General features: G+C 54.6%; 1 protein-coding gene across 1 annotated transcript in view; it reads right to left on the minus strand.

The window, feature by feature from the left end:
* Positions 1–442: 442 nt before the first annotated feature.
* LOC147084865 (uncharacterized) overlaps positions 443–12113 on the minus strand; it is a 32583-nt gene continuing 20912 nt past the window's right edge. The window contains exons 2-4 of the mRNA XM_085979355.1: positions 10665–10759; positions 6937–7044; positions 443–5919 (exon numbers count right to left, since the gene is read on the minus strand). Coding sequence (XP_085835481.1) covers positions 4792–5919; positions 6937–7044; positions 10665–10759 — 1331 coding nt within the window. The 3' untranslated portion in view covers positions 443–4791. The remainder of the gene's footprint in view (positions 5920–6936; positions 7045–10664; positions 10760–12113) is intronic.

Raw genomic sequence — 12113 nt, forward strand, 5'->3', positions numbered from 1 at the left:
AACAGGAGGGTAGATTATTATCTAAATGGCAATAGATTGGGAGATGGGGAAGTGCAGAGGGACCTGGGTGTTCTTGTGCACCAGTCACTGAAGGAGAGCATGCAGGTGCAACAGGCGATTAAGAAGGCAAATGGTATGTTGGCCTTCATATCAAGGGGGTTCGAGTATAGGAATAGGGATACCTTACTACAGCTGTACAAGGTGCTGGTGAGACCGCATCTGGAGTATTGTGTACAGTTTTGGTCGCCCCATCTGCGGAAGGATGTTCTTGCCATGGAAAGAGTGCAACGGCGATTCACCAGGCTGATACCTGGAATGGCGGGAATGACCTACGAAGAGAGATTAAATAGTTTGGGCTTGTACTCACTGGAGTTTAGAAGATTGAGAGGGGATCTCATCGAAACATATAAAATTATGGCAGGCCTGGACAGGCTGAATTCAGAGAGAATGTTTCCAATGGCCGGGGAGCACAGAACCAGGGGCCACAGTCTAAAAATAGCGGGCAAATCATTTAAAACAGAGATGAGGAAGAATTTCTTCACTCAAAGAGTGGTGAGCCTGTGGAATTCCCTGCCACAGAGGGCTGTGAAGGCTAATTCAATAAATATTTTCAAGAGAGAATTGGATATATTTCTGAAGGCTAAGGGGATTAAGGGTTACGGAGAAAAGGCGGGGACGGGGTACTGAACTGGTAAGATCAGCTATGATCTCAGACGAAGATCAGCCATGATCTCATTGAATGGCGGAGCAGGCTCGAAGGGCCGAATGGCCTACTCCTGTTCCTATCTCTATGTTTCTATGAATCCCCCACCATCAACATCCTGGGGGTCACCATTGACCAGAAACTTAACCGGACCAGCCACATAAATACTGTGGCTACAAGAGCAGGTCAGAGGCTGGGTATTCTGCGGCGAGTGTCTCACCTCCTGACTCCCCAAAGCCTTTCCACCATCTACAAGGCACAAGTCAGGAGTGTGATGGAATACTCTCCACTTGCCTGGATGAGTGCAGCTGCAACAACACTCGAGAAGCTCGACACCATCCAGGACAAAGCAGCCCGCTTGATCGGCACCCCATCCACCACCTTAAACATTCACTCCCTCCACCACCGGCGCACCGTGGCTGCAGTGTGTACCATCTACAAGATGCACTGCAGCAACTTGCCAAGGCTTCTTCGGCAGCACCTCCCAAACCCGCGACCTCTTCCACCTAGAAGGACAAGGGCACCAGGCGCATGGGAACACCGCCACCTCCAAGTTACACCTCCAAGTCACACACCATCCCGACTTGGAAATATATCGGCCGTTCCTTCATCGTCGCTGGGTCCAAATCCTGGAACTCCCTCCCTAACAGCGCTGTGGGAGCACCTTCACCACACGGACTGCAGCGGTTCAAGAAGGCAGCTCACCACCACCTTCTCACGGGGCAACTAGGGATGGGCAAAAAATGCTGGGCTTGCCAGCGACGCCCACGTCCCAGGAACAAATACTTTTTAGCGGGCTGCGTGACCCATTCACAGTTGCGCGCGTGCGTTGGGTTCGCTCACTCGATAGCTGGTGAGCCGGCAGAGCGCCGCGCAGGCAAAGGGGGGGGGGGGTGGCGTTGGGAGCACCACGGCGCGGCAGGGAATGAATGACCGCAACGCTGAGACGTGCGCGGTTCCTCTCCGCGCGAACGAAATCTCGAAAGCCGCGGTCAGCTTCGGAGGGGCATTGACATCCTTGCCACCCCACAATCCGCGCCATTATCACCAGCACGATGTGCGTTTGCTAATCTTCTGCTTCCTCCACCCTGAAAATAAATTTACAGAGGGTGAGCTGGTGGCATCCATCTCTCCCACCCCAATATCACTGCTGTGGTATTTATTGGCCAAGTGAGGACAATTGGAATAGATTCCGTTCTGTGTGCCAATGTTCCGTTCAGTCCAGGGAATAAGAACTTGTATTTATCCCGCGTCTATAACATAATAAAACGTCCCAAGACGCTTCACAGGAGCGGTTATCAAACACAATTTGACACTGAGACACGTAAGGAGATATTAGGATAGGTGACCAAAAGCTGGGTCAGTTTTAAGGACCGTCTTAAAGGAGGAGAGAGAGGCGGAGAGGTTTAGGGAGGGAATTCCAGAGCTCAGGGCCCCAGGCAGCTGAAGGCACGGCCGCCAATGGTGGAGCGATGGAAATCGGGGATGTTCAAGAGGCCAGAATTGGAGGAGCGCACAGATCTCGGAGGGTTGTAGGGGCTGGAGGAGGTTACAGAGATAGGGAGGGGGGCGAGGGGCCATGGAGGGATTTGAACAGGAGGATGAGAATTGTAGGGGCTGGAGGAGGTTACAGAGATAGGGAGGGGCGAGGGCCATGGAGGGATTTGAACAGGAGGATGAGAATTGTAGGGACTGGAGGAGGTTACAGAGATAGGGAGGGGCGAGGGCCATGGAGGGATTTGAACAGGAGGATGAGAACTGTAGGGGCTGGAGGAGGTTACAGAGATAGGGAGGGGGCGTGGGCCATGGAGGGATTTGAACAGGAGGATGAGAATTGTAGGGGCTGGAGGAGGTTACAGAGATAGGGAGGGGGGTGAGGGGCCATGGAGGGATTTGAACAGGAGGATGAGAATTGTAGGGTTTGGAGGAGGTTACAGATATAGGGAGGGGGTGAGGGCCATGGAGGGATTTGAACAGGAGGATGAGAATTGTAGGGGCTGGAGGAGGTTACAGAGATAGGGAGGGGGTGAGGGCCATGGAGGGATTTGAACAGGAGGATGAGAATTGTAGGGTTTGGAGGAGGTTACAGATATAGGGAGGGGGTGAGGGGCCATGGAGGGATTTGAACAGGAGGATGAGAATTGTAGGGCTGGAGGAGGTTACAGAGATAGGGAGGGGCCGAGGCCATGGAGGGATTTGAACAGGAGGATGAGAATTGTCAGGCTGGAGGAGGTTACAGAGATAGGGAGGGGGCGAGGGCCATGGAGGGATTTGAACAGGAGGATGAGAATTGTAGGGGCTGGAGGAAGTTACAGAGATAGGGAGGGGGCAAGGACCATGGAGGGATTTGAACAGGAGGATGAGAATTGTAGGGGCTGGAGCAGGTTACAGAGATAGGGAGAGGGCGAGGGGCCATGGAGGGATTTGAACAGGAGGATGAGAATTGTAGGGCTGGGGGAGGTTACAGAGATAGGGAGGGGGGTGAGGGCCATGGAGGGATTTGAACAGGAGGATGAGAATTGTAGGGGCTGGAGGAGGTTACAGAGATAGGGAGGGGGGCGAGGGGCCATGGAGGGATTTGAACAGGAGGATGAGAATTGTAGGGGCTGGAGGAGGTTACAGAGATAGGGAGGGGGGCGAGTGGCCATGGAGGGATTTGAACAGGAGGATGAGAATTGTAGGGCTGGAGGAGGTTACAGAGATAGGGAGGGGGGTGAGGGGCCATGGAGGGATTTGAACAGGAGGATGAGAATTGTAGGGCTGAAGGAGGTTACAGAGATAGGGAGGGGGCGAGGGCCATGGAGGGATTTGAACAGGAGGATGAGAATTGTAGGGTTTGGAGGAGGTTACAGATATAGGGAGGGGGCGAGGGCCATGGTGGGATTTGAACAGGAGGATGAGAATTGTAGGGCTGGAGGAGGTTACAGAGATAGGGACGGGGCGAGGGCCATGGAGGGATTTGAACAGGAGGATGAGAATTGTAGGGGCTGGAGGAGGTTACAGAGATAGGGAGGGGGCAAGGACCATGGAGGGATTTGAACAGGAGGATGAGAATTGTAGGGGCTGGAGGAGGTTACAGAGATAGGGAGTGGGCGAGGGCCATGGAGGGATTTGAACAGGAGGATGAGAGTTGTAGGGGCTGGATGAGGTTACAGAGATAGGGAGGGGGCGAGGGGCCATGGAGGGATTTGAACAGGAGGATGAGAATTGTAGGGGCTGGAGGAGGTTACAGAGATAGGTAGGGAGCGAGGGGCCATGGAGGGATTTGAACAGGAGGATGAGAATTGTAGGGCTGGAGGAGGTTACAGAGATAGGGAGTGGGCGAGGGGCCATGGAGGGATTTGAACAGGGGGATGAGAATTGTAGGGCTGGAGGAGGTTACAGAGATAGGGAGGGGGCGAGGGGCCATGGAGGGATTTGAACAGGAGGATGAGAATTGTAGGGCTGGAGGAGGTTACAGAGATAGGGAGTGGGCGAGGGGCCATGGAGGGATTTGAACAGGGGGATGAGAATTGTAGGGGCTGGAGGAGGTTACAGAGATAGGGAGGGGGCGAGGGGCCATGGAGGGATATGAACAGGAGGATGAGAATTGTAGGGCTGGAGGAGGTTACAGAGATAGGGAGTGGGCGAGGGGCCATGGAGGGATTTGAACAGGGGGATGAGAATTGTAGGGGCTGGAGGAGGTTACAGTGATAGGGAGGGGGCGAGGGGCCATGGAGGGATTTGAACAGGAGGATGAGAATTGTAGGGGCTGGAGGAGGTTACAGAGATAGGGAGGGGGCGAGTGCCATGGAGGGATTTGAACAGGAGGATGAGGATTGTAGGGGCTGGAGGAGGTTACAGAGATAGGGAGGGGGCGAGGGGCCATGGAGGGATTTGAACAGGAGGATGAGGATTGTAGGGGCTGGAGGAGGTTACAGAGATAGGGAGGGGGCGAAGGCCATGGAGGGATTTGAACAGGAGGATGAGAATTGTAGGGGCTGGAGGAGGTTACAGAGATAGGGAGGGGGCGAGGGCCATGGAGGGATTTGAACAGGAGGATGAGGATTGTAGGGGCAGGAGCTTTGGATGAGGTCAAGTTGAAGAACTCAGTCATCAGTTGAAGGCCGGTCTTCCAGTCGCGGTTGCCCGCCGGGCTCTGACGCAGCAGGCGGCCGGCCTTGGGCCGCGACTTTGAGCGCCCTGCCCTCGGCGTGGATGCGCTGGTGCCTCCTGAGACACCAGGCCTCGTTGAAACCCTTCCCGCACTGGGGGCACTTGTAGGCCCGGTCCTGGCTGTGCGTCCGGCGGTGGCTCAGCAGGCTGGAGCGCTTGGTGAAGGTCTTGCTGCAGTCGTCGCAGCGGAAGGGCTTTTCGCCCGTGTGCGTGCGCTGGTGGATGAGCAGGCAGGAGGACTGGATGAAGGACTTGCCGCAATCGGGGCACTTGAAGGGCCTGTGGTCGGCGTGGGTGCGCTGGTGGACGGTCAGGCTGTCGGCCCGGGCGAACTCCTTGCCGCAGTCGGGGCACTTGTAGGGCCTCTCGCCCGTGTGGGTGCGCAGGTGCTTGACCAGGCCCGACTTGGCGGTGAACCGCTTGCCGCACTCCACGCATTGGAAGGGGCTCTGGCCCGCCCGGGAGCACCGGTGCCTCAGCAGGCTGGGCTGGAGGATGAACTGCTTGCCGCAGCCGGCGCAGTTGAAGGTCGTCTCGGCCCGGTGGATGCACTGGTGCGACACCAGACAGGAGACCTGGGTGAAGCCCTTCCCGCAGGCCCCGCACCGGAAGGGCCTCTCCCCGGCGTGGGTGTGCTGGTGGACCATCAGGTTGTAGGACTGCGAGAACTCCTTGCCGCACTCCCCGCACCGGAACGGCCGCTCGCCCGTGTGGATCCGCTGGTGGCGCTGGAGGCTCGACTGGTCGGTGAACTCCTTGCCGCAGTCCCGGCACTTGAACGGCCTCTCGCCAGTATGGACTCGCCGGTGCCTCTGCAGCACCGACCGGTAGCTGAATCCCTTGCCGCAGTCGGAGCACCGGTAGGGCCTTGCCGCCTGGGCCGGTTCTGGATCGCCGCCGCCGCCGCTGGTTCCCCGCGACATCCCGTCGCCCGTGCGCTCCGCAGGGAGGCTCATGCCCACTGATTGAGCAAGGAGAACAGTCTGCCCCTCGCTGGCGAGACTGGGCGGAGGCAGAGGTGGAGGAGATCGGTCTCGGCCCTGGCTCACTCTCTCTCTCCTCAGTCACAAAGTCGTGGATTTGAGTCCCTCCCACTCCAGAGACTTGAGCACAAAAATCCAGGCCCACACACTCCCCAGTGCCAGTACTGAGGGAGCGCTGCACTGTCAGAGGTAGATGTATATACTCTAGGACTCGAGCCCCATAATCCAGGCCCACACTCCCCAGTGCCAGTACTGAAGGAGCGCCACGCTGTCGGAGGTAGATGTATATATTCTAGGACTCGAGCCCCATAATCCAGGCCCACACTCCCCGGTGCCAGTACTGAGGGAGCGCTGCACTGTCGGAGGTAGATGTATATATTCTAGGACTCGAGCCCCATAATCCAGGCCCACACTCCCCGGTGCCAGTACTGAGGGAGCGCTGCACTGTCGGAGGTAGATGTATATACTCTAGGACTGGAGCCCCATAATCCAGGCCCACACTCCCCGGTGCCAGTACTGAGGGAGCGCTGCACTGTCGGAGGTAGATGTATATACTCTAGGACTGGAGCCCCACAATCCAGGCCCACACTCCCCGGTGCCAGTACTGAGGGAGCGCTGCACTGTCGGAGGTAGATGTATATACTCTAGGACTCGAGCCCCACAATCCAGGCCCACACTCCCCGGTGCCAGTACTGAGGGAGCGCTGCACTGTCGGAGGTAGATGTATACACTCTAGGACTCGAGCCCCATAATCCAGGCCCACACTCCCCGGTGCCAGTACTGAGGGAGCGCTGCACTGCCAGAGATGTTAAACCGAGGCCCCGTCTGCTCTCTCAGGTGGACTTAAAAGATCCCACGGCCACTATTGGAAGAAGAGCAGGGGGGGGGGGGGGGGGGGGAGTGCTGGGGCCGCGATCTATCCCTCAATCAACATCACAAACAGGCGGATGATCTGTTCGTTATCTGGGAGCTTGCTGTGCCCACTTGAATGAGTCCTTCACCGCCTTGGGACGTCCTGAGATGGTGAAAGGCGTCGGAGAAACGCGAATGCCTTTATTCCTTCTAGTCGACGAAAGGTTCAAATGTCTCGCTTGCCTCAGGACCCTGAGGTCTGGCTCCGCGGTCGTATTTCACAGTCCCTGAAAGCCACACGCTCCCGGTGACATTAAGAGCGAACAAGTCGACGCCTTCGCACTCGGCAACCTGGGGGGAGAGAGACAGCGATAAGGATCCCGCAGTTCAGCTCCGAGAATCGCCAGGGTCTTGGCGCTAAAGTCTTCGTCCCGAATTTCTCAGCAGCCTCCCATTTGTTAACATCCCGCGGTTTTGTTTATCAACTCTGACCTTCTCCACCCTTGACCTTCGACAAGCTTTGTCCGATTCCCCCCCCCCCGTCCTCCTCTCTCTGTTCGATTGCCTCCTGTTCCTTTTATTCAAACTTCCAGCTCCAGTGTGCCCTTATCTTCAAATCGGTTGTCCTGCACGCTTGGAGCTCGTGTTGCAAGAGCGTTCGACTTGCCTCGAAAAAAAGAGAGGCCTCTCCTCTCCTCTCTCAGAGACGCCCCATTCCGCCCCCTCCCTCGACCTGGAGAAAACCCTTTCACTTCTGCAGTGTGTGGTTTTTTGTTTTTCCGCCCTGGGCTGACCTCCTGCTGCTTTCGACCGACCTCCAGCTCATTGGCTTCTCCGCCCTGCCCCCCGGATGTGGTTGATCCATCCACAATTCACAATTCACAATTCAGATCGCTTTATTGGCATGATAAGTTACATCTTATGTTGCCAAAGCATCAAAATACATTTATGGTTTAGCACATAAACGCAGTTCTATTCATACAGTGTATAAACAGGTGGATCCCTGAGTGTATAAATATACATTCGCATTGTTTATATATATTTTTTTCTTAGTTTACTGGTTGTCCCTCTGTTCATGGCAAGCTGTAACATAGTGCGCCGCCAGTGTTATACAGCTTCTCTCCTCTCCCAGTAGGAATGGGAGTTTTTGGTTGTCATTCAGATTTCTGAAATCAGGGCATATTTGTGAGAATTTTTGGTAGAAATTCTCCCTGATGCCCTGATATTTTCCACAAGCTGTGAGGAAGTGCATCTCTGTCTCCACCACTCCCTGACTGCAGTGAGAGCATATCCTGTCCTCTCTTGGCAGCCTGGTCTGCCTGTGTCTGCCTTTTTCGATCGCTAGGCTATGTTCGCTAAGTCTGTACCTTGTCAAGGTTCTTCTCAGTTTGTTATCCTTTACCATGGTCAGGTAATCAGCTATGTTGTATTGTCTGTTTAGGGCCAAGTAGCAATTGAGTTTGCTTTGGGTTTTTGTTGTTTCTGCCCAATATGTCAGATATTTTTCCTTTTGCTTAGCGACGATTGTGTTGGGTCGAATTCTTTGTGTTACCCTGTCACTGATCCATCCCCTCTCCTCCTCCTACCCCCTCCTCCTGCCTCCTGCTCTCCGCTGGGTCCCAGAGTCCGTCGAGACAGGTTGCAAGCTGGTAACAAGGCTGTCATCCATCGGGCCACGTTCCTATTCCAAGAACTTGCATCGACCCAGCGCCTTTAACGAAGTCAAACAGGTCCCAGGGCGCTTCACAGGAGCGATGATCAAACAGACATTTGACACCGAGACACATAAGGAGATAATAGGACAATTGACTGGAGGAGGTTACAGAGATAGGGAGGGGGCGAGGGGCCATGGAGGGATTTGAACAGGAGGATGAGAACTTTAGGGGCTGGAGGAGGTTACAGAGATAGGGAGGGGGCGAGGGGCCATGGAGGGATTTGAACAGCAGGATGAGAGTTGTAGGGCTGGAGGAGGTTACAGAGATAGGGAGGGGGCGAGGGGCCATGGAGGGATTTGAACAGGAGGATGAGAATTGTAGGGGCTGGAGGAGGTTACAGAGATAGGGAGGGGGGCGAGGGCCATGGAGGGATTGGAACAGGAGGATGAGAATTGTAGGGCTGGAGGAGGTTACAGAGATAGGGAGGGGGCGAGGGCCATGGAGGGATTTGAACAGGAGGATGAGAATTGTAGAGGCTGGAGGAGGTTACAGTGATAGGGAGGGGGTGAGGGGTCATGGAGGGATTTGAACAGGAGGATGAGAATTGTAGGGCTGGAGGAGGTTACAGAGATAGGGAGGGGGCGAGGGCCATGGAGGGATTTGAACAGGAGGATGAGAATTGTAGAGGCTGGAGGAGGTTACAGTGATAGGGAGGGGGTGAGGGGTCATGGAGGGATTTGAACAGGAGGATGGGAATTGTAGGGGCTGGAGGAGGTTACAGAGATAAGGAAGGGGCGAGGAGCCATGGAGGGATTTGAACAGGAGGATGAGAATTGTAGGGCTGGAGGAGGTTACAGAGATAGGGAGGGGGCGAGGGCCATGGAGGGATTTGAACAGGAGGATGAGAATTGTAGGGGTTGGAGGAGGTTACAGAGATAGGGAGGGGGCGAGGGCCATGGAGGGATTTGAACAGGAGGATGAGAATTGTAGGGGCTGGAGGAGGGTACAGAGATAGGGAGGGGGCGAGGGGCCATGGAGGGATTTGAACAGGAGGATGAGAACTTTAGGGGCTGGAGGAGGTTACAGAGATAGGGAGGGGGCGAGGGGCCATGGAGGGATTTGAACAGCAGGATGAGAGTTGTAGGGCTGGAGGAGGTTACAGAGATAGGGAGGGGGCGAGGGGCCATGGAGGGATTTGAACAGGAGGATGAGAATTGTAGGGGCTGGAGGAGGTTACAGAGATAGGGAGGGGGGCGAGGGCCATGGAGGGATTGGAACAGGAGGATGAGAATTGTAGGGCTGGAGGAGGTTACAGAGATAGGGAGGGGGCGAGGGCCATGGAGGGATTTGAACAGGAGGATGAGAATTGTAGAGGCTGGAGGAGGTTACAGTGATAGGGAGGGGGTGAGGGGTCATGGAGGGATTTGAACAGGAGGATGAGAATTGTAGGGCTGGAGGAGGTTACAGAGATAGGGAGGGGGCGAGGGCCATGGAGGGATTTGAACAGGAGGATGAGAATTGTAGAGGCTGGAGGAGGTTACAGTGATAGGGAGGGGGTGAGGGGTCATGGAGGGATTTGAACAGGAGGATGGGAATTGTAGGGGCTGGAGGAGGTTACAGAGATAAGGAAGGGGCGAGGGGCCATGGAGGGATTTGAACAGGAGGATGAGAATTGTAGGGCTGGAGGAGGTTACAGAGATAGGGAGGGGGCGAGGGCCATGGAGGGATTTGAACAGGAGGATGAGAATTGTAGGGCTGGAGGACGTTACAGAGATAGGGAGGGGGTGAGGGCCATGGAGGGATTTGAACAGGAGGATGAGAATTGTAGAGGCTGGAGGAGGTTACAGTGATAGGGAGGGGGTGAGGGGTCATGGAGGGATTTGAACAGGAGGATGGGAATTGTAGGGCTGGAGGGGGTGACAGAGATTGGGAGGGGGGCGAGGGGCCATGGAGGAATTTGAACAGGAGGATGAGAATTGTAGAGGCTGGAGGAGGTTACAGAGATAGGGAGGGGGCGAGGGGCCATGGAGGGATTTGAACAGGAGGATGAGAGTTGTAGGGGCTGGAGGAGATTACAGAGATAGGGAGGGGGCGAGGGCCATGGAGTGATTTGAACAGGAGGATGAGAATTTTGAAATCGAGGCGTTGCCGGACGGGGTGCCAGTGTAGGTCAGCGAGCACAGGGGGCGATGGGTGACGGGCAGTACTGTAAATCCTCGTTTTACTTCCTCCGAGAGGCTTACAGCTGCTGGATAAATGCAAATCATTGCTGCCATTGTTCCCTGAGATGGCTTGTAACCCGATATCTGTGCTGACCTGCACTGCTTGCCTTTCAACCTCTGCCCCAGGAAGTGTTTCGTCCTTGGCCTCATCCTGCTGTTTTGAGTCAAGCTGCCGTAACAGATTGTAACCTGATACAGAATGCCATGTAAACTAAATGGCACAATTCTAAAAGGGGTGGGGGAACAGAGAGATCTGGGGCTGTACGTACACAAGTCTTTGGAGGTGGCGGGACAGATTGAGAAGGCTTCATAAATGGAGGCAAAGAGTACAAATGCAAGGAAGTTCTGCTAAACTCATTATAAAACATTAGTTAGGCCCCAGTTGGAGTATTGTGTCCAATTCTGGTCACCGCACACTTTAGGAAGGATGTCAGGGCCTTAGAGAGGGTGCAGAGGAGATTGACCAGAATGGTACCAGGGATGAGGGACTTCAGTGATGTGGAGAGACTGGAGAAGCTGGGATTGTTCTCCTTAGAGCAGAGAAGGTTAAGGGGAGATTGACCAGAATGGTACCAGGGTTGAGGGACTTCAGTGATGTGGAGAGACTGGAGAAGCTGGGGTTGTTCTCCTTAGAGCAGAGAAGGTTAAGGGGGAGATTGACCAGAATGGTACCAGGGATGAGGGACTTCAGTGATGTGGAGAGACTGGAGAAGCTGGGGTTGTTCTCCTTAGAGCAGAGAAGGTTAAGGGGGAGATTGACCAGAATGGTACCAGGGATGAGGGACTTCAGTGATGTGGAGAGACTGGAGAAGCTGGGGTTGTTCTCCTTAGAGCAGAGAAAGTTAAGGGGAGATTGACCAGAATGGTACCAGGGATGAGGACTTCAGTGATGTGGAGAGACTGGAGAAGCTGGGATTGTTCTCCTTAGAGCAGAGAAGGTTAAGGGGAGATTGACCAGAATGGTACCAGGGATGATGGACTTCAGTGATGTGGAGAGATTGGAGAAGCTGGGATTGTTCTCCTTAGAGCAGAGAAGGTTAAGGGGAGATTGACCAGAATGGTACCAGGGATGATGGACTTCAGTGATGTGGAGAGATTGGAGAAGCTGGGGTTGTTCTCCTTAGAGCAGAGAAGGTTAAGGGGAGATTGACCAGAATGGTACCAGGGATTGAGGGACTTCAGTGATGTGGAGAGACTGGAGAAGCTGTGGTTGTTCTCCTTCGAGCAGAGAAGGTTAAGGGGAGATTTGATAGAGGTGTTCAAAATCATGAAGGGTTTTGATGGAGTAAATAAGGAGAAACTGTTTCCAGTGGCAGGAGGGTCGGTAACCAGAGGACACAGATTGAAGATAATCGGCAAAAGAACCAGAGGGGAGATGAGGAAACATTTCTTTACGCAGCGAGTTGTTGTGATCTGGAATGCGCTGCCTGAAAGGGCGGTGGAAGCAGATTCAATAGTAACTTTCAAAAGGGGAATTGGAGAAATACCTGAAGGGGAAAATTTGCAAGGCTGTGGGGAACGAGCGAGGGGGGAGTGGGACTAA

This window comes from Somniosus microcephalus, unplaced genomic scaffold (assembly GCF_052327205.1).
Source record: "Somniosus microcephalus isolate GS21.2 unplaced genomic scaffold, FLI_Smic_1.0 unresolved_chr9, whole genome shotgun sequence".
Lineage (NCBI taxonomy): Eukaryota > Metazoa > Chordata > Chondrichthyes > Squaliformes > Somniosidae > Somniosus > Somniosus microcephalus.